At 32.3% G+C, this 23719-nt stretch overlaps 2 protein-coding genes across 2 annotated transcripts; one reads left to right on the top strand and one right to left on the bottom strand.

Annotated features, from left to right (window-relative positions):
• The first annotated feature begins 12342 nt into the window (after positions 1-12342).
• LOC108460945 (uncharacterized) lies at positions 12343-13132 on the top strand. Its single transcript, XM_017760664.2, has one exon. It carries the CDS (start codon positions 12437-12439, stop codon positions 12971-12973), a length of 537 nt encoding a protein of 178 aa, XP_017616153.1. The 5' UTR covers positions 12343-12436; the 3' UTR covers positions 12974-13132.
• Positions 13133-13553: 421 nt separating this feature from the next.
• On the bottom strand, positions 13554-18636 carry LOC108460944 (probable amino-acid acetyltransferase NAGS1, chloroplastic). Its single transcript, XM_017760662.2, has 10 exons — positions 18195-18636; positions 18038-18125; positions 17437-17645; positions 16841-16992; positions 15898-16318; positions 15696-15793; positions 15035-15146; positions 14618-14777; positions 14196-14268; positions 13554-14023 (listed from the first exon to the last, which is right to left on the bottom strand). The coding sequence occupies exons 1-10, from the start codon at positions 18558-18560 to the stop codon at positions 13873-13875; spliced, it is 1830 nt and encodes a 609-aa protein (XP_017616151.1). The 5' UTR covers positions 18561-18636; the 3' UTR covers positions 13554-13872.
• Between the last annotated feature and the right edge of the window lie 5083 nt (positions 18637-23719).

Raw genomic sequence — 23719 nt, 5'->3', positions numbered from 1 at the left:
GAAAAAAAATTAGGGTAAACTATACAAATGATCACCCTACTATACTTGTGTTTCTGTTTTGATCATCAAGCTTTAAAAATTTTCAGTTTAGACACAAAACGTTTGAATTTCTTCTTGTTTTGGTCTCTTGTTATTAAATCGATAATGGAAAGCATTTTTTCTAACTAGTATAATAACACGTTTAATTTTCAATACTTATATTCCATCAATTTGATCCTAATTCTAAAAAATTCAATAAATTAACCTTTCACCTTTCACATTTATGAATTCTATCAATTTAATCCTCAAACTTCCTAAGCAAAGCTTTTAGCTTTTAAAACAGAGGCATCCCACGTTTATAAATTTGTAAAATCCAAAAAAAGGTTCTCTCAACTATAAGACATTTTCAAAGTCAATTCTTGATACCAATGAGTTTATATTGAAACTTTATTTTATTTTCTTTTCTTTTTATTAGTTCTCTTAAGTACAATATTTTATAACCCTTTGGTTAATAAAATTCGACTACGTAAAAAAAAAAAAAAAACTTTTAGATTTATTATTGTTGATAACAGTATGATTAAGAGATTATTATTAGTTTTGTTTATTTTTAATTATTTTTTAATTTTAATTCCACAATTAGCAATACGTATCACTAATAATCTGATTTAGTGTCAAATCATTTACTAAATTAATTAAAACTAAAATTATGCTAGCCAGAGTGAAAATTTATTCTTTACAAATATTAAATTATTTATATAATGGTGTTTAGTTAATTTTGTATTTTCTATTAATTTTAATGGTGTAGTTAATTTCTAACACTAACTTCTTGAAAATATAAATAGAAAGGGTTATGTACGAATTGGATAATTTCAACCATAAATAAAATAATTCATAGAGTTGAAAGTTTTGATTAGGAAATTTGAAGATCAAATTGATAGAATTTGTAAATATGAAAGGTTAAATTTTATTGAATTATTTAGAACTAGGATGAAATTGATAGAATAAGTAACTATTAAGGACTAGATGTATTATTATACCAGTTAGAAAAATATTTTTCGTCATTAATTTAATCATGAAAGTGACCAAAATAGGAATAAATTCAAATGTAAAAATTTTTAAAGTTGGGTGATCAAAATAGGAACGCAAGCATAGTTGGATAATCATTTGTATAGTTTACTCAATAAATTATGTAAAATATATATTTATTAAAAATTCATATAAAAACTCATTGATGCTTTGGTTATGATGGTAAAGTTAAATGTTTGTTATGCATGGTATTTTGGGTTTAAATTTGATTATGATCAATTTTTATTAAATTGTTGTACATAAAATGACAAAAATTCCTCATAATAGTATTGTTTAATTTGTATATGAGAGAGTATATCAATAATTTTACAATTGAGTTAGTGCACGGTTGATCCATGACACTAATTTAGTAAAACACTTAATATATATTAGATTTATGGTAAACCTATTATTTAGGTGAAAAATGTTATGTAATAGATATATTTATTAAAAATTCAGATAAAAATTAATTAATAATTTTGTTATGATGTTAAAGTTGATTGTTTATTATACATGATGTACCAAGTTCAAATCTCATTATGATTAAAGTTCCAAATTGGACACCAATTGAAATTATTAAAGCCCAATATTTTTATAAAACCTCAAATATAATTTTAAAAATATTTTTATCTTTTTACATATAAGTTTTTAAAAAAGTACATGCAAATAATGAAATTTAAATTCAAAATCTCTAATTTTTTTTAAATTTTACTATTTCAACCACATTTACTTCTTATATTAATTTAATACATTTATGTGGATTTAAATTAAAGTAAGAAATTTTAATATTTAAAAATTATTCGGCAAAAAATTGCGTTTAACTTCATTGAGCAAGGGAATTCATTAATTATATTTAAGGTTTAATTTAACTGGAGACCTTTAATTTATGTCATTTATTTGAATTAGATATTTAAATTTTTTAGTCCAATCAAGTACATAAATTTTATTTTAAAATTGAAGTTATCTCTTATCATTACATTTCATTAAAAAAATTATCCAAGCAATAAAAAACATCAGGTCACCACCCATTAAAATATAATTAAGAATAATTTTATATTAATATTTTACATAAAAAATAATTATGTTAATAATTATATTATTTTAATGGGATGATGATATGGGGCTATCTCATTGGCTGCAATTCTAACACAAACATAGTTGAGGTATCTAACACAAACAAATCAATAATTTAAGGCCTCCTGTTGAATTAAGCTTATATTTAAGGCTAATTTATAGGTATATGCTGAAAAAGAAACTTATGTGAGAAATTAAATTTTTTCTTTTAAATTTATCGATCTATATTTTTTTTGGATAGAGAAAGGAAATGTATTTCATCTCAAAATTGACAACTTAGCTTTTTTGGTTAGGTAATTAAGTATTAGTGTTTTTAGTCTTTATTCACAGATTTGATTTCTTTCCTACTCACATTTGTATTTTTTATTTCATGTTGTTTTAAGTTTTTTGTTTTTTTGTTTTTAATTAATATTTTGACACATTAGGTCTTTTGGTTAAATGACTAGATAATTGTGATCTCATTTTGAATCCTAAGTTGAGTTTCTCTTATAAGCATTTTAATATGTATTTTTATTCATATTGTTTCAAGCTATTTTTATTTTTAATTGATTTTTCTCATTAATAAATATTTTTTAAGTTTTTATTTTATTTTTAATTCATCTTTTATTTATAAAATCAAATAATTATTGTAAATATAATTATTTTTAGTAAATATAATTTTATATGTGTAATATTTATTTTTCAATCCATATCATGAGTGTAGTAAATTGACATATTATATATTTTTGTATGTGTATTTGAAATATTTCATATATAAAATATTTGAAATATCATATCCACATTGTAGATGAAAAACAATGATATTTGAAAATCTTTACATATTTAAAATAATAATGATATTTGAAATAATTATTTAATTTTATAATATTAAAATCACCAAATCCCTACAATATAGGTGGAGAAAATAAATATTTGATATATAAATATTATATATAAAGAAAATATATCTAAATAATTATATTTATTATTTGATTTTATAAATAAAAGATTTATTAATTAAAAATAAAAAATTGAAAACAATATATTTACTAATAATGAATATTAATTAAAAATAAAAATTTTGAAACAACATGAAATAAAAATAAATATTAAAATACTTATAAAAGAATCAAATTTAGGTGTCAAGAATGATGTCACAATTATGTAATTATTTAACCAAAAGAGTTAATATGTCAAAAATATTAATTAAAAATAAAGAAAAACTTTAAACAATATGAAATAAAAAATACAAATGTGAGTAGGAAAGAAATCGAACCTTGGCTCAAAGCTAAAAATATTAACACTTAACCACCTAACCAAAAAAGCTAAATCGTTAATTTTCAATGAATCCGTAATGTGTTTTCAACAGACTTGGTTGAAAGCGTGCTCTATAGGACGCGTTTTCATTGGTAGGATAGTAAAAACATGTTCTATGAGATGTGTTTTCCATGCTTTCTAAAATAAACCTAGAATGATAAATTTTGGGGTAAAATACACCAACAGTCACCCAACTTTGGGGTAGCTGACAAAACAGTCACCTAGATTAGATTTCAGTCACTCAACTTTCGAAAAGTTACAAAACAATCATTAACATTATAAAAAAGTGACAAAATAGTCACTGATTAACAGTTTCCATTACTGTGTTAACGAGACTGCTGATGTGGCAAGTTAACTTCCCCCGTTGGTGAAGCAATTAATGGGTCTTGGTTTGGGGCGGGTTTAGGGAAAAAAATTGAAGAGTTATGTTGGTTTAGGGTTAGAAATTAGAATCAGATTCTGATTAAGGGGATTTAGGGGTGGAAAAAAAGAAAATCGATTTGGGAAAATTTTGATTGTGATTTGGGTTGGTTTGGGTTTGAAACTGATTCGGGAATCAATTAAGAAGGTTGATTTAGGGTTAGAAATCGATTCAATAATCGATTAATAGGGTATAAGGTTAGAAAATGATTGGTCTTTTTCATTTGGAGAGAAAAGAAGACGAAACCAAAAACCATTCAGTGTTTTTGATTCTTAGCGACAATGGTCAATAGAAGAGAAGCTGCCAATGTTGTTACATCCACTTTAACGAGTAAGTTTCTACATTTAGTTTTTTATTTTTTGGATTTAGGGTTATTTTGATTTAGTGTTATTTTGGGTTATTTCGATTTCAATTTTGATTTCAATTTTGATTTTGATTTTGATTTTGATTTTGGTTTCAATTTTGATTTCTATTCTGATTCTGATTCTTATTTAGATTTAGATTTAGGGTTATTTCGATTTTGGTTTTATTTGTTATTAATATACATACAGATTAAGGTTTGGTTATTAAAGTGAATGACATATAATGTGTATGGTATGCCATGTGCATGATGTTTATTGTTTGTATCTGCCATTGTATGAATGCTATTATCAAACTAATGTTTATTGTTTGTATCTGTCATTATTTGTATCCTAGTTGCTATATTGTATGTGGCAATATCAAATTTGTTATTTACCTTTTATATTGTACTGGTTATTGTCTATAATTGCTTAGGTGTAGGGTTAAAATGTTTGGTTATTTCCTGCCATGTGCATGACAAAAATGGTTGTGTTTGTATTAAATTATTTTTGTATTGGTTATTGTCTGTCATGTGCATAACAGAAATGGTTGTGTTTGTATTAAATTATTTTGTATCGGTTATTATCTGAAAAAAATGCTTAAAGTGTTTGCTATGTGGTTTGCCTTTATTGATGAGTAATTTGTTTGACATATTTAATTGATGACAATTTTAATAAGAATGAAGAAGAAATGTCTGGTAGTGATGTGTCTGGTAGTGATGCAGCTGAAAGTGATGTGTTTAATAGGATAAGAGTTAATTTAAATGGTTTAAACATGGATGGTATAGAAGTTGTAACACCCTTAACCCACATTCGACTCCAGATTAGGGCTACGAGGCATTATCAACCAAAACACAGTCAAAAACAGTAATTCATTTTTGAACATACAAAAAGTAATATTATCTTCTTTATAAAGGTTTCACAACTAAAATAAAGACAAGTCAACAGTTCATATGAACCAGACATGCATATTTGATTCCGAAAAACCAACCAAGTATAACCAAATATCTAATCAATGTTTCGAAGCAACAAATATACATCAAGCCGTTTAGGTCATACATAAAAAAAAAAAATCCATGTTCGAACCAAATGTCCTCTTCAACTATGACATTTAACAACCAGAGCTTAATCAAGATTATAACATTTCGTATATTTAGCATGTATCAAAACATTCACTTATATACATTTAATTCCTTAGAATAATTACTAAACACATTATTTTGTAAATTAAAGCACGTTCGTTAATTAATCCTTTCTTCATGAAACATTAACAATCATTACTAAATGGTCAAATATATTTCTTACTTAGTACAATATTTCATGCACATATTACTATCAAAATCCACCATTTTAAAACACATATATCAAATAAAGGAATACAACTTATTAACCCATAAAAATGAGTTATTAACAACTATCATCAAATGACCAAATATAACTTTTGAACCTATAAGTCTATGCACATTTTACCATTTCAATTTGAATCAATTGCAATCACTAATAATAAAACATAACATGCTTATTTGGCATTCTAATAATCATATCTAGGCATTACTATTATTTTATAATCAACCAAAGAACACATGCACAACCGATTCATTAATCAATTATTCGGTTCTCAAATTAAAACTCCTCTAATCAAATTAAAACAATCATAGAACATATTTGTAATTTACCATCACCAATTGAATCTAAATAACTAAATGCAAATAATGACATACCAACACTCAACCTATAATTTAATCACCAATATCATTTCATAAATAACTTATAACTTTCATCTATATTTATAGGACACAAACCGAATTAACCATTACAAAGGAATTAGATTAACCATTATACAATCGGCTATAAATTCATCACTTACTCCATTACAAAGCCAAATCACAAGACTAACCACATATGCTAATCAAATCCATATACCAAGCTTATTAAATTAGCTAGTTGTAAGTTGTTCATATCATTACCCGAATCAAGACATAAAACCGAACACCATTCATATATGTCATAAAGCATACTTACTAAAATGAGCATAAACCATGATAAAAAATAATGGAACATAAGCATAATGATCAAGCCATTTTCGCATGGCTATATTTATATATATACAAATCCAAAATCAACCAAGACAAATACTAGCCTATACATGCCATAAGTTCAAAGTTCAAACTTTTAAAATACCGAAATAACGAAAGATAGTGTGACAGATTTCCTTGACGATCCCCGAGCTCGTAACTAGTTTTCAAAATCTATAAAACAGTAAACGAACACACACACAGTAAACTTAAATAGCTTAGTAAGTCATAAGCAAATAAAACATTTCAATAATATACATAATTCAATTAAACTAAACTGAACCAAACAAATTATAACCTTGTGTACATAAATTATGCTTACCAACTCAATCATTAACTCATAAACATTAACCATATAATGTCATGGCCGAATGTACGTATACTCATAACATAAAAAATTCTCACTTTATAATGCATATTTCATATATAAATCATAAGTACACATTAACCTTCTTTTCTCAATCATTTAACTTAGCACATACCTAACTTTTAGCTCTATTTCACATTCGATCTTTACTTAATATTGCCCGTGGAACCATTCGAAATTAATAAGGATACTCGGATAGTCGAAAAGCTCGTACAACACCAACGTTCCAGATGTGGTCTTACATTTAATCACATATCGATGCCACTATCCCAGACAGGGTCTTACACAAAAATCACAAATCGATGCCAATGTCCCAGACGTGGTCTTAAACGAATCACATATCAGAATCCTATGTCATGACATATGTATCCTCACTATTCCTAAGGTTCGTATAGGGCTTTCGGACGTCGCAATTCGATCGATTCATGCTCGTCATAAATCATTCCATGCTAAATTCAATTCTGAAATGTAGTTATTCATACTACAATTCAATTCGGCTATGTACATAATAAATACATTCAATTTAACATCATTTATTCACTTATGAACTTACCTTGTATGAAGACGAACAAACCTGGTCGACTGTTCAACAACTTTAGATTTCTCCGGATCCAAATCTGATTTTCTCTTTTCTTGATCTAAATTAATATAAATTAAACTTATTTAATCAAATATTCAATCAGATTCATCCAAAAACAAATAAATGGGTAAATTATACTTTTACCCCTGACATTTCACATTTTTTACAATTTAGTCCCTATTTCACAAAACACAAAGCACAAAATATTCAAAATTTTAATACACTCATGTTAGGCCGAATTTACCCCTAGCCATAGAAGCCCATATGTTTCATTTATTTCACATTTTGACCCCTCAGTTTACAAAATTCACAATTTAGTCCTAAATAGACATTTTTATCAAAAATCACTTAATTAAACTTGACAATCTAACAACATATATTTATTTTTCATCATCAAACATAAAAATCATCAAGCTATCAACAACAGAAATTCATGAATACATCATCAAATTAAAAAACTCAAGCAACGATATCAAAAACGTAAAAATTATCAAAAATCGAACAAAAACTAACCTTGAATCAAGCTTGGACAAGGTCGAATGTTTGAAAGCTTAAAACCCCTTTTTCTTTCTCAAGTTTCGGCCAAAAAGATGAACAAAATGTATGGATTTTAATTTATGTTTTATTATATTACATATTATTTCATAATTTACCAAAATAGCCTTTTTAATTTCATTTAAAATCCACAACCTTAGGTATTTTTGTCCATCCATAATTCCAATGGTATATTGTCAACATAAGGAGCCCACATTAAAAGAACACATCAATTCAGCACTTTAACAATTAGTTAGTCATTTTTATATTTTACGCGATTAAGTCTATTTTATTAAATCGAGCATATAAACGATAAAATTAAATCATGAAAATTTCACACATATAAATTAACATGCTGTAACCACCAAAATAATATTAAAATATTATTTTAACTCGGATTTGTGGTCCCAAAACCATTGTTCTGAATAGGGTCTAAACTAGGCTGTTACAGAAGTAGGTGAACTGTGTGATAGTGATGATTTTAGGAGGTTAGATAGTACACATGAATCTAACTCAAATGGCCAAAATTGGCCTGAGTTCAACCTAGAGAATGACATGAGTAATCCTACTAGGGTTGGAATGTTATTTAAGTCTAAAGACAGTCTAAAAGAAGCCGTCCAGCAGTATGGTAGGTTGAATAGTTATTTTATTAAGTTTTTAAAAAATGATTGAAAAATGTTAAAGGCAGTCTGTAGTGAAAAATGTTCTTGGTTCATATGGGCCTCTAGATTAAACCCTAATGACCCTACTGACCAGACTTGGGAAATTAGGAGTTCAAACCCTAACCATACTTGTTCTAAAGTCTATAAAAATAAGAATGTAACCTCAGCTTGGATAGGTGAACATTATAAAGAAAAATTCATTGATGATCCTGATTATTCTCCGAAATAATTACAACAAAATGTCAAAAGAGATTTATGTTGCATAGTTTCACTAACCAAATGTAAGAGAGCTAAACTTAGGGAATTGGAAATAATTGAAGGAGGCTCAATATGAGAAGATTTATGAGTATTTGTTGGAGGTTAGAACCTAAAATGAGGAACAACAACAATCTGTTATCTGATAACAGGTTGTTTCAAAGGATGTATGTCTGTCCGCAGGCATGCAAAGATGGCTATAAGGCTAGTTGTAGGAGGATATTAGGTTTAGATGGATGTCTCTTGAAGGGCTACTATGGTGGTTACTTTCTTGCAGTTGTTGGGATAGATGCAAATAATGGCATCTATTCTCTTGAATATGCTGCTGTCGAAAGTGAAAACCAAGCATCATGGTTTTGGTTCTTATAGTTGCTTGCAATAGACTTGGAAATTGTGAGCTCATACTAGATATCTTTCATGTCTGACAAATGAAAGGTAAAACTCCATTTATTTATTTGTTTATGTTGTTTCTATTTAGGGTTTAGGGTTTGTCAAAGAATTAAACTGTATTTGTTCTAATTGTAGGAACTTTTAGAAGCAATATGTATGTTGTTTCCTAATGCAGAAACAAGACACTATGTTAGACATTTACATACCAATTTCAAGAAAGCTGGTTTCCGAACAAAAGAATTGAAAGATTTTCTTTGGAAAGTTGCTAGAGCAAGCACTACAAGGGATTTTGAGGATGCCATGGATGTATTAAAGAAAACTAATTAGCATGCTTATGATTGGTTGAAGGAAAATAACCCTACTCATTGGTAAAGGTCTCACTTCTCAACTAGGAGCCATTCTGACATGTTGGTGAATAATCTTTTTTGAATCCTTTACCAAGGTAAACCCCTATGTTTTATGTTTCTTACTAATCATTAGCAATTCGCTAATCCTTTATGTTGTTTACTGGTAGATGATATTGGAAGCAAGAGGGAAACCTATTCTACCATGGTGGAAATAATAAGAACCAAGATTATGTTGTTTATTGTCAAGAAGAAAGAAGAAGCTAACAAATAGAAAGGAATGTTGTGTCTAAAGATCAGGAAAAAGTTGGATGTAAATATAAAAGATTCATTGAGGTAAAGTTACCATTTTCAATCTTTTTGATGACTTTATTCTGACTTCAAGTTGCTGGTCACATGTTGTTTTAGTGAGTGTTTTTTAATATGTATTGATTGTTGGTGTGTATGACTATTTTTTAATATACATGTTGTTGACTATTTTTTAATATGCATGCAGTGAGTATTTTTTAATAATATACATGTAGTGATTGTTGGTGTGTATGACTTTTTTTGTTAATATACATGCTATTGACTATTTTTTAATATACATGCAGTGAGTATTTTTTAATAATATGCATGCAATGATTGTCAGTGTGTATGACTGTTTTTTAATATACATGTTGTTGACTATTTTTTAATATGCATGCAGTAAGTATTTTTTTTAATAATATGCATGTAGTGACTGCTTTTTAGGGGTGTGTGTGTGTATGTGTATCATTGTTGGTGGGGCTTCTCCTAATGTTGTTTTAGTGTTTGTTTTTTAACCAAGCATGGTGACTATTTTTTAGGTGTGTTCCATCACATGCTAGTGTGAACAGGTATCAGGTTGAATGTAGTCCAGGCAGCTAGCATGTGGTGGATTTAGTTGAGAATTCCTGCTTTTGCTGGAATTGAGATCTCACTGACATCCTTTGCATGCATGCACTGGCTATCATTCATCTAAAAGATGAGTTCTCAGAGACCTATGTACAAACTTAGTACACCAAGCAAACCCAAATTCAAATTTACTCCAACTTTATAAGGCCAGTAAAGGGTCCTAAATAATGGGTCTCTTTGTTAAACATGCTACTAATACTGCTTCCTACACTAAGAAGGCCACCTGGCAGACCTATTAAGGTGAGAAGAAAAGAACTTGATGAACCACAAACAACAAAAGGGTTGAGCAAGAGAGGGGTGGACATGAGGTGCAGTAAATGCAAAAGAATAGGCCACAATAAGAGGAGTTGCAAAGGGGAAGTTGGCCAAAACATTCCAGTAAGTCATTTGTCTTAAGTTATATTGCTTCTGTTTATGAATTTGTTTGACAGATTTCACTTGTTCCTATAGGTCAAAAGACATAAAGTTGGTGTTCACAACCAAGTGGTTGCCCCAACTTCGCAACAGGTTACCCCAAATCAGCAAGAGAGTACCCCAACTCAACAGGCTGCCCCAACTCATCAGTAAGCTACCCTAACCCACCAAAAAGATGCTGCCCCAAGAGAAAAAGCTCCCATTCAAGAGAAAACCAACCACTGTTAAATGGATGCCTCCTACTCAAGAGTCATCCATGATAGACCAATGATGCTATTGTGAACAGACCTTATTTTGTTAACTTTTTGAAATTGTGTAAATTTGTCTGCTACTGATTTATTAACTTAAGCAGATTAATTTTTGTAAATTTGCCTATGATTGCTACTGTTGATAAATTTAGGCATATAGTCACAATTTATTTTTTTTGTAAATTTTCCTACAATTTACATCTGTTCAGTTGTGTTGAATTGTAGGGAAATTTAGCAATGTTTTGCCCCTTCATTCCTTTTGTAAACAGTTTGACATTTTGCCTTAATATATAAGCATTGATCCATGCAATTTGTGTTATCTCTTCTAACATATGAGTACTGAAAAAACAAATGTGTGAGAATTGAGAAGTACAAATATATATTTTTTCATCTGTTATCTTTTTTGATATATGAGTATTGAGAAATACAAATGAAATGAAGATTAAACATTCTTTCAAGTCTATCAACTTTGAAATGAAATCAAATATTACAAAACAACTTTCTAACTATTGTAAGCAACAATAATATTACAAAACAATTTGTAAGCAACAACCACATATTATATCCCATTTCAAGTATTTCAAGTTTGTAAACAACAACATGAGCTGGTTAGCCATGTATGCCAGTAGCCATGTATAACAACATAAGCAATAATATACCAGTAGCCATGTATAACAACATAAGCAACAATATACCAGCAACAATATTACAAAATATAAGCTGGTTTTCAATGCTAACAACAACAACATAAGTTGATTTAAAGTTTAAAAGACAACAACACAGTTACAAATACAAGCACCAAAAACCATGTTTTTCTTTCCCTCCTCCTTGTATCCTTTAATGTCCTCACTTTTTTTAGAAGACCTAACAACACAATTCGTGAACGGGGTGTCAATGGTGGATCAAATCAGGTGAAAAACCGACATGGTTTTCGAAATCCACTGCCAAATTTCTTACACCCAAAAAACCTCCTACCTGGGTTGTCATTGGATCAAGACGTGTTTAATTTGGCTAGGTTTCCACAATAGCACACTGGGATCACTTCAGGCATCTCCATTTTTCCTTTCCTCCTTTTTCTTTTCCTCCTATTTTTTTTTTCTTTTTTCTTTTTCTATAACCTTAAAATGGTGCTAGTAGGACTGTTAAATTGAGAGTAATCGACCAGCTGGAGGGTTTTTTGACACCAAAGACACCGTCATCTGCCATGTCACTTTTACCGTGACGTTTGTGATGAAAAATGGCAAAAAAGGACTGTTTTGTAACTTTTTGAAAGTTAAGTGACTGAAATAAAACTCAAATGACTATTTTGTCAGTTACACTAAAATTGGGTGACTATTTGTGGAATTTACCCTAAATTTTTAAAAAAAAACCTACTAAGTATGTATAAAATTCTGAAAATACCTTCATCTATTAAAACCATCTTATTTCCTCTAACCGATAAAACCTAACACTGAAACTCCACTCTTAATTTTTCCAACAATGGCTTCCACCATCTCAAAGATCCCCACTCACTCCATCTTCAAACTCCTCGTTTCGTCCTCACCCAAGCCACCCGTTTCCTGCTTCATTTCCACCGCCACCGCCACCGCCACCGCCACTGCCGAGAACCGGACCCAGAAACTCGAACGCATCGCCGACGAGCTTTTAGATCTTACAAAGCTCGAACGCTACGACTATTCCATCCTCTTCCGTCTTAAACTCGGCCTCAACCGCTACGGACCCGCCGTATCCGGAGTATCCTCCGCCGCCGCTTCGGCACCGGGAACCGGATCCAGCGCAGCCGAAACGAAAACGGCGGAAAAGACGGCGTTTGATATAAAGCTGGAGAAATTCGATGCGGCGGCCAAGATAAAGATAATAAAAGAAGTGAGGACGTTTACGGAATTGGGTTTGAAAGAAGCTAAGGATATGGTGGAGAAAGTTCCGGTTGTGGTTAAAAAGGGAGTAACAAAAGAGGAAGCTGAGGCCATTATTAAGAAGCTCCAAGAATTGGGTGCTACTGTGGTACTTGAATGATTTTACATATTTGACTAAAGGTGTAGAATAATTGTTGTTTTGATGAAATGGGAACTAAAGTTTTTGAGGATATTGTTGTTATTGGTATTACCAATAGAATTTGAAAGTGAGAAACTTTGCTGAAGTCAATTTGATCCATTGATTGGGTTTGTTTTGAAATAGTTTAGTTTTGGGTGTATTGAAATGAATGGATTAGGATGGATTAATGGTAGTACCTGTAGTTCACCTTCTATTTGAGAATGGCGGTGGCCGGTGCCAATGCCCGTTGGCGTTGGGCCCCTTTAAAATTCAATTTGACTTGTGATTATGCTTCATTGTTAGTTCACTCTAATATTTGTGCTCTGATATCAATTAAGGATTTTTATAATTTCATGTTTCATAATCTATAATCATATTTGAACGTCGAGCGAACTTGAATAAAGAAAGATTCAGCCACCTTTCTGGGATTAAGTTATCGATTGAGCTCAAGTCTTTTGCTGCTTTGCAATTATGCCCTTAATGCATTATATTAAATTCAGAAACTATAAGTTAAACGCAGTTTTAAGTATTACAAATGGGAAACTGACACGATCTTCAGATCTTGAAATCAACCAAAAAAAGAATATATTATTTATCATATTCTAAAAGCACTGTTAATTACAAATCGCCTATAAACTAAGTGGCTTATGGCAATAGCGATAATCAACTAGAAATCGTAACAAAAACCTAGGCAATATCTAATTTACACTAGATGAGGTTCAGCCCTAGTTAGCACTTTCTGCTAAAGGAGCTCATTTTTCGAGTTCCCCACCTGCCCATAACTATCACCTCAAGAAAACGTTATGCGTCTAATCTTGAAGTGGCAACCGCAGGAGTTGCCCACATGAACTAGTACACTCAGCTGGCATCTGTTGGAAGCTTCATTTAAATGCTCTATCGGCAGTAATTCCACTTCCATCCGCTACCAATTTCTTCACGTAATACTTAGATTTACGAGATAGATTAATCTTTTTCCTCCTTTCATCTGGTATCATGTCGATGCTACACTCCGTAAACCCACGCCTTACAAACCTGCTAAAACCACATTGTTTTATATATCATATCCTGGACATCAGATGGAGAATATTCAATATAACTCAACTCCCCCCCTTTATCCAGATTACAAGGTTGCTTCAAATTTATCTAAAAGGTGAATGAAAATAATTCCATGTTTGAAATGATGTAGTGGGAAAAAAATACAGACCAATCAGCAGTCCGAGTTGTCAGAAGGAAAAGCCTACCCAATCCGAGTGAGGACGCCTTCTTCTCAATATAATCTGCAGATATTTGATTATTAGGAATGATATTGGTTGGTTGATCACAAAAAATTTCCCAGAATTTTGTATCACATCAAAGTGATGCTAATTAGAACAACATTCATAATCAGATTCAAATCCAGCATCATTCCACGATTAGATAGTGAGAACTAAACTAATCAGCAAATCTTTTGTATGCAATCCATCCTACAGTCAAAAAAGGTACTTTGTCGGGTGAGCATTTCTAATAAGATCAGAATTGACAGGTTCTTGCATTGCGTTGCTTTTCAGCTTCAACAGAATAAGTAGCAGAGTACAATCATGTCTAATATGACATAAGCAGTGAAGATAGAGATTTTCACTATCATACCAAGCAATTTATCCCCCTGTCCTTGTCCTCGGCACTCGGGAGAAACTGCAATGCAAGCAACTTCTCCACACTTCTCCTTGAAGAAAGGAAAAAGAGCAGCACAAGCAATGATTTGACCTTCCCTTTCCATAACAGCGAATGAATCTATGGCCTTAAGCAGCTGCACAAACAAAAAGTGACAACAACTTAATTTTCAGGATTTCGGCTCCAGGCCTTTAGCTCAGAAGAATAAAAGCCTTTTTCCCCTTCCCATTTTTGTTCTTCAGTAAGATTTAAAGCCAAGGCCAATTTTAATGATTCTGATCTTTACAACTAAACACCCAAGAACCAGTAGAAGAAAAAAAACACATCATAGAAGAAGAATAAATAAATGAGATAGTTAGGTTAAAGAAAACTCTAAAGGACCTTAATACTGACCTCATCCTCGGTCCTGCGAACCAATGTGCCAGACTCTTCCAAAGGTTTTATGATTTGCTTGATGCCAGCGAGATCTGTTACCTTAGCCATTCTAGCCCCTTCATATAGATCACTGAATAACAAGCAAAGCTAAAGTCAGCAAATTGAACACAAGACAGAATAATGACCTATCAGATCTTGCAACAGTATTTCAAATAAACTAACAAATTTCAGCCACGTTACTTGTGATCCCTAATCCTTGGAAAAAGTATATGGGAACAACATATACCTCCAATTTGTCTGTTGTCAAATGTTATGAAACTGATTGCTGCTTAATGCAAGACCAACTATTCAAAAGAAATCATGGTTACTAGGAGTGCCTCTGGTGTATCAGATAATTTGAATAATATATAAATACTTTACTGAACACTTGCACCTTTTTTTTTTCTATGGAATACTGAATGCTTAAACTTAATTACATATAACATTCATTTTAGGTTTAACTATGCATCTAAGGCAGAACCCAACAAATCATCCAAACTAGCCATCTGAAAAGCAAATAATAAGAACTCACTAATCAAATGCAGATGCATAGGGAATTAACTATATTTGGTAATTCCTGTCAGCCAATGCCTATTTTCCCACAAGGTTAACCAACAAGTTCACTGCAAAGATTGAATACCTGGCCACCATTGTCCCCATTCCGTCTCGTTTGAATAGTTCCAATAATAGGACCCCACCAATAGTGCCATCTAACAAATGAACTCTTTGTACACCACCCTGACATGAAGCAGAAAACGGAATCGGCTTACTGTTCTCTCTCTCTCTCTCTTTTTTTTAGGCATCCAAATATACTAAGGTGGCAACAAACTATGAAATCTTACTCTGCAGACAAAAGCTGCAGCAGCCAACTCTGAAAGGTAACCATTTAGTCGACTTAGCCGCTCCTGACCTCCAATAGCAAAGCCCTGCTCTCCAGATAAACCATTGCCATTGTCAAAACCAACACCATTCTGAAAGGTTGGATTATGAGCACCATTAAGAGTCTGCCTATTCTGCGAATAGTTAGCAGCTGCAATAAAATCATTATGTCCAAGGCAAGTGAGATCTTCTTCAGCAAAAGCTTTCACATATTTAGCTGCTATTTCGCTTTGCCCGGCGCGCTGACGGATTAACATATCTGCTTCTTCAACAGGCAAGAAACTAATATGGTATCCATTCTCATCCAAGATCGGACCATCTATGATGCAAATAAGCTTGTCTGCTCCAATAGCTAATGCACAAGCAGTAGCAACTTCATATGTGCTGAATTTAGGAAAGCATAAAAAAATAAGGTTTTTGATCAGAGGAAGAAAAAAATTAGGCTAGTCCAAGATGTACCATCAAGCAAACATATGTTTTAGTTAAATTAAAACTAGCTATCAAAAATCAAAACTATATGTAAAATACAAGGACTGCTCATATTGAGAAGGTATATTCAATCCCTCAAGAGAATTCCTGAGTTAGATTTTCTTTAATCCTCATGCATTGACATACTGCTAATCCTACCAAGTCACTTACTGAGACACAGAACCTAATGATTCCCCTATTAATGAGAAAAACAACATAGACAAAGTTAAACGAAGATAGAAAAAGAAAAAGTGATGTCCTGCCTAGTAAATAACAGCTGCTAAAAGAAAAAATTGCAGAATATGATTCCCCCCCCCCCCCCCCAAGACACACACACACACACAAAAGGCAGCTTTAAAGTGAAAATAGGAAATTTTCACTTCACATGATAGATAAGAGCAAGCTGCAACCAAATGCTATCAAAGTTACACTGCATACTTGCAATTCAAAACTTCTCCAGAGCTAGAATAACCCAAGTTGCTTAATATTACTATACAACCACCATCAAGCCTCTCACGCATACGGGCAACATCTACTTTCTTTACTTCACCTGTTGCTCCATAATCAACACCTTCAACTACTCCTCTTCTCTGCAAAAGGGTTTAACAAGATTCACGAAGGCAAAAATATAATAAGTCTAACAGCAGAGACATGGCAAAAACATGCTTTCATGGGTCATCCTTCTCTGACATGTCATATTACTCCAACTCTTCATTTTTTTTCCTTTAAGTATCCGTTTACAACATATACTCAATAGGGGTATGGGGCATGGGCATGATCCTCTAAAACCCCTCCACTTACAAGAAAATCATGAAAAATATTGAAAAAACGTGTGTTGGGCACATACCCATGTCTAACATTCACACCTTAGTCTGAATGACATAGTCTACATGTACTAATGTACATACATATCAAATGTAAAAGATTATATATCCCCACTCTTTATAACCAGTCTCAAGGAGAAGAATATCAATGCACATAAAAGCATAAGCCAAATCCCAAGTATTCTATTCTCAAAACATAAACATCCTAACCTTGGCTGCAAGGAAGTTGCCGCTAGCAACACTGACACCAACTTCGTGCAAACGACTACTATCTCCATGTCGACGAATATTACAGATGGATGGTCCAGGAGAAAGTTTTGCCTCCATCATTAGACGAATCCCACCTGCCGCTTCCGTTGCGGCAGCTAGCGATTCTGAGTCTGTTATTCTATATCTACCATAATACTTTGGTTCATGCCCTGCAAATTTTATAGCTTATTTTAAGTAAATTCAACTCTATCTAACCAAAACAGAAAGTTCAACCATAGTCAAAGTAAAATAAAGACTAAATTATCCAACTAAAACATTTTAAATCATAATTAGACAAAAATGAAGCTTCAAATTTTGGCCAAAGCTTCCAAATTGCTCAGATTTTAATAATAAAGGCAAATAATACTAAAATATATGATAAAAGTTCCAACAAAAAGATCAATCATAGTTGAAGTAAAATAAAGACTGAATTATTCAACTAAAACATGTTCAATCATAATTACACAAAAATGAAGGTTCAAATTTTGACCAAAGCTTCTAAGTTGCTTATATTATAACAATAAAGACAACTGATAACAAAGTGAAATTAAAAGAATCCGACCTCTTTCAGTCAGAAGCTTGTCAATTTGCACGTGAGTTCCCGGAACAATAACAAATCTGATCCCTAGGTGATGCAAAAACGCAATATCCTGCAAATTAAAAGGTTAAAAAGGCTGATCATAGAGAAGGATTGAGAAGTATATAAAATTAGTTCGTGCCTTTAAAATGGCGTCCAAAAAGGGAGACGCGACGATTTCACCGGAAATAATAACAACGAAAGTGCCGCCACGGTGGGCCCAGAGGTAAGGCCAAGCCTCCCGGAACCACCGGACGAACTGCTTATCGTCGACAGAGTTGTAAGTCTCCTCCATACTATCTTCTTCGTTAACCACATTGCGCTTAACCGAATAACTTCGCTTAGACCAGGGTTCGGGTTTAAGACACAGAGTCCGGAAATTTAATCCGGTTCTCAGTTTGAGGAGTCCAGTTTGGAAGCCGCGGCGGGTTGAAAGTAGTTCGCTTCGAGCCGTGGAGATGAGAGGGAGGCGAGTTGTTGAATATGAAACGACCATCTTCGGCGGCATTTGAAAGTTCGCTTGCAACAAAGCAACGAAATTTGAGTTATATTCAACTCACTCAACCATTAGAAATATTTCATTTTACTCTAATTATTAGAAAATTTTTATTTAAATTACTTAAATATTAATATTTTTAAAATTCAAATAATAAACTTTAAATGAGAATTCGGTGATAATTACAATAGATTAATATTTATTGATAATAAAAGAATATATCTTTGATCTAAGTTGATCTAACGATCGGTGTCAAATATATGAGAAGAAAGTTTTTGAATTTTGATTCGCAAATTTGCAAAGTTTAAAATTGTTTCGTGAAAAAAATTTGAATTGCAAAAAGAGGAGGAATGAGAGCTTTCGATTGGTACAAATGATGCGAACAATAAGGCCATACAATAATAATTTTAACAACTCAGTAACTTAAATGAAAACTTTCAAATAATTTGTTTAATAAGCATTTTATAAACTTTTTTAAAGTTAAGTGATCAAAACCTCAAATTGTTAATAGTTTAGTGACAAAGTAATTATGAAATGTGGCAACCATAGGCCAAGAGGTGATCAAAGGAGAAGTCACTAAAGCTTTCATGGTCGAACTAGTTAAATTATCACTTTTCGATTCAATTAATTTAATTGATTTGATTAATTCAATTGGATAAATTATTAAAAAAAATTAATTCAATTAGTTTAACTATCAATTCAATCGATTTGTAAGTTAATCAATTTACCTTTTTATTTCAAATCGATATCCTAATTAATTTTCGATTTAATCTAATGTGGGTGATGCTATCTTAACAATAAATTATTATATAAACTTTTTTACCAATTAATTAAATTAATCATGTTAATTTATTTTTTATGTCAAACTCCAAATCATTTTTTCACAACAATAGAAAATAAAATTCCAAGGTTTTAGTTTATGAAAATAAAATAAAAAGGTTGCATTAGATATTAATTTTTGGGTTGATTGATGGAGCTTTCAAGTTGATAGTGAAGGTGGGGTGACGAGGCATGTAGATAACGAAGATGTGGCGACGAGGGTTTGAAGTCCAGAAAATGCATTGCAATGTTGTATACTTTACGCCTATTCTGTTCTTGAAAAGAAAAGAAGAAAGTATAAAGGTTTCAATTTCATTATTGAGTGAATTAATTTCTTTCAAAAATCAAAATAATTTAATTTATGTAACATTTAAAGGTAATTAATTATAATATTTTTAATTTATAAAATTTGGTTGGTATGATAATAAATTCAACACTCAAAATTTATACATTTCTCTATTTTTATGTATATATATATATTTGAAGCTACTTTTTTTTATTTTTATATATTTTTAGTATATGGATCAAGTTGATAAAATATATGTAAAAATCGAAGGTTTAATTTGTTATTATATTAATTTAAATTATGTATAGTTGATGAAAAATATTTATGTGTTTAATTCTCCTTAGTTACTTATTTTCAAAATTGATAGAAAATTAAATTGCTTAATTTATTTTAGAGGAACTATGTATAATCGGTAGAGTTTCAAAATTTACCTTAATATTTGCAGGGTTTTCACTTTAACTTTTAATTTTTTTCATTCCCACCCACAATGTTATAAAAAAAAGTCAAATAATATCAAAATTAATGAAATCATCAGTCAACTAATAATTAATATTATTTTAATTTTTATCACTTCTTTACTCAAACAAAAAACAAGCAATTAAAAAAAAATATAGGTCAAGAGTGCTCTCTCTTAGTTTTCCAAAGAAACAGGTGCGGCTGTGGTTGAGGAGGAGTGGGACGGTGATCTATTTTCCCGTTATGGCAGGAGAGGAGATCTCTCTTCTCGTAGACGAGTTAATTCAATTAACAGTAAAGAGCTCATTGGTGACACCGAGGAGTCAATTTTCGTTATTATGTTCGGTGTGGACAAAGAAGTCTTATAGTCCAGACAGTCTGTGTGCGCAACTCAGAAGCATATGGAAAACAAGAAGAAAATTTGGAATTTATGCGGCTGAACAGAATTTGTTTCAGATCTCATTCGAGGAAGAGGATGATTTAGAGATGATTATGGATGGCAGACCGTGGTTTTTCAAAAGACAATTAATTATATTTGACAGGCTGAAAGAGGCGATAGAAAGAAGTAAAATAAAATTGGTCTCTTCTCCGTTTTGGTTAAGAGTTGGCTCCTGCCCCCCAGAATGCGAGATGAAAGACTTAATGCATGCGATTGGTTCTACTTTTGGAGGAATTCTAAGATTAGAAATACAGAACGAAACCTGTAGAATGAAAGCTGTGTTAAATGCTAGAAAACCTCTTCGACGAGGAATTTTTGTTGCAGTTGGGGATACAAGATGAGTCTGGCTTCCCTTTAAATACGAATCTCTACCAAATTTCTGCTTTGGGTATGGAATAATAGGGCATACTGTTAAAGATTGCACGAAATTTTTTACGAAAGGGAAAGATTTAGGAGCTGACGCGTTTCTTTACTCAATAGCACTGAAAGCCGAATCTAATATGGTAAGGAGAGAGAGCTTGAAATTGGGTAGTACAGAAAAGAAATTCATGTCACAATACTTGTATACTAGGGATGAGGATGAAAGGGCCACGTCTACAGCTAAGATATCAGAGGGTAATGTCATTAATACAAAACAAGGGGCGCTAAAAAGTGGGTTTTTAAAAATGTCTAATCAGCCTGAAAATGAAGGGGTAAATCTGCAGGTGGGTCCTAGGAAAATCAAAGCTAGAGAAAATACCTTTTTATCAAATATTGATCAAGTGGAGGTCGGGGGAGAAGCTGACATGAATGCCTTTATATCTGATAAAGGCACTACTAGAAATTACAAAAGAGCAAGATGGACATGCAAGGGATGAATAGGGCAGATTCATGATGTACAGATAGAAGTAACTCCATGTAAACGGAAGAATTTTTCAATTGGTGAGGAAAGCTCAGAATTCTGGAATGATTGTACCAACAGCTACAAAAGGGCTAAAGGGGAGTCTGATAGAGGAAATTCTCCTAGAATGGAGACAATAGGAGAACAGTTGATAGTGTCTTCAAATTTAGGATCAGCGGCTGCCAATAGGCAAGCCGACCGAAGCCAATGAAAATGATAAGCTGGAATGTTCGAGGATTGGGGAGTCCTCGAGCAATTAGACGTCTTCGATTCTTACTGAAGCAATACAATCTCCAAATGGTCTTCTTTATGGAGACAAAAGTGAGTGCTACTTGGATGGAAAAAATAAGAAGAAGATGTGGATACACGAATGGGTTTAATGTGGAAGCAGATGGATCTAGAGGTGGTTTATCATTAGCCTGGAAATAAAACATTCAGGTAACGATTTTTAGTAGCTCTAAAAACCACATTGATGGACTGATAAAAGAAAATCAGAATAGTAATGAATAGAATTTCACGGGTTTCTATGGGAATCCCTTTTCTACTGAAAGGTGTATTATTTGGGATTTACTAAGACGATTGAGAAGGATCGGATCTTCCTTGGATCGTTTGTGGAGACTTTAACGAAATTCTTCATTCTTTTTTAAAAAAAGGGGGCACTTAGAGAGGAAAAACAAATGGAGGCTTTTCGTAATATTCTTGATGAATGTCAGTTAGTGGATGTAGGTTTTTCGGGATCATGGTTTACATGGGAACGAGGCTATTTAGTTGAAACAAACATACGGGAAAGGCTTGACAGAGGGGTAGCCAATGCAGAATGATTTTCAACTTTCCCACAAGCGCATATTTAACATCTTTCGTATTCATACTCAGATCATTGCCCTCTTCTTATTTCCTTGGATTTGGAAAACAAACCGGTTCATAGATCTTCATTCCGATTTGAAGCATGGTGGTTATTAGAAGACTCCTTTGAGAAGATGATTCTAGAGTCTTGGCAGAATTTAACAGGGTTGTTAACAGATAAGTTGGAGGGATTAAAAGTGAGAATTCTTCAATGGGCAAACCAAATAAAGAACGCAAGAAAGGGTATCAAGTAGAGACTAAACAAACAATTGGAACGCTTGCTGGAGGAGGATAGAAGTGCAGAAAACTTGGCTAAACTCATTGATACGAAATTTCTCTCAATATACAAATTGACAAAGATGAAGCCTATTGGGAGCAAAATGCACGAATTAATTGGCAGAGGTTAGGTGATAGAAACACAACATTCTTTCACAAGTAGGCCACACAACGACATAAAATTAATGCTATTTGTAGTTTGAAAGATCATAATGGGAGGTCTGTGAATGATGAAGATGGGATGGCCAAAATTGGCAAGACTTATTTCCATGATTTGTTCGCGTCGTTAGGGATAAGTAATGCAGAGCGGAGTTTACAAGGCGTGCAGAGATGCATAACTGAAGATATGAATGCACAACTTACAACAGCACATACGGCTAAAGAAATATGGGCAGCATTAAAGGCAATGGGTCCTACAAAGGCCCTTAGTGCCAATGGACTTCCAGCCCTGTTCTTTCAAAAATGTTGGCACATAGTTGGGCCGGAGGTAACCTCTTTTTGTTTGGAGATTTTAAATCAGGGGAAGGAGTTAGAGAGTATTAATGGTACGAATATTGTTTTAATTCCAAAAACCTCACAGCCCACTGATATGAAAAACTTCAAACCTATCAGTTTGTGTAATGTCCACTACGAGATAATAGCTAAAGTAGTGGCTAATAGATTTCAAAATGTTCTAGAAGTTTGCATTGATAAAGCTCAAAGTGCATTTGTTACAAGCCGACTGATTACGGATAATGTGCTTGTGGCCTATGAAATCTTGCATACGCTGAAAAATAAAAGAGTAAGGAAAACAGGGCATATGACTCTTAAGCTGGATATGAGCAAAGCCTATGATAGGGTCAAATGGAAATTTCTTAGGGTTATGATAAAGAGAATGGGTTTTGCACAATCTTGGGTGGCTTTCATAATGAAGTGTATTTCAACAGTCTCCTATTTAGTTCTTTTAATGGGAAAAAGGGAGAAGTTTTCAAACCAATGAGAGGACTCCGACAAGGGGACCCTCTCAGTCCCTACTTATTTCTAATTTGCTGTGAAGGCCTCTCCTCAATTCTACGCTCAGCTCTAAAGAGTAAGGAAATCAAAGGTTTGAAAGCTAACAGACGAGGACCAAAGATCTCACACCTTCTCTTTGCGGACGACTGCATTAGTTTTTATGAGGCCACATCTTTAGG

This window comes from Gossypium arboreum, chromosome 10 (genome assembly GCF_025698485.1).
Source record: "Gossypium arboreum isolate Shixiya-1 chromosome 10, ASM2569848v2, whole genome shotgun sequence".
Classification (NCBI taxonomy): Eukaryota; Viridiplantae; Streptophyta; class Magnoliopsida; order Malvales; family Malvaceae; genus Gossypium; species Gossypium arboreum.
The sequence above is the reverse complement of the archived record's forward strand: the minus strand, read 5'-3'. Positions and strand labels throughout refer to the sequence as shown.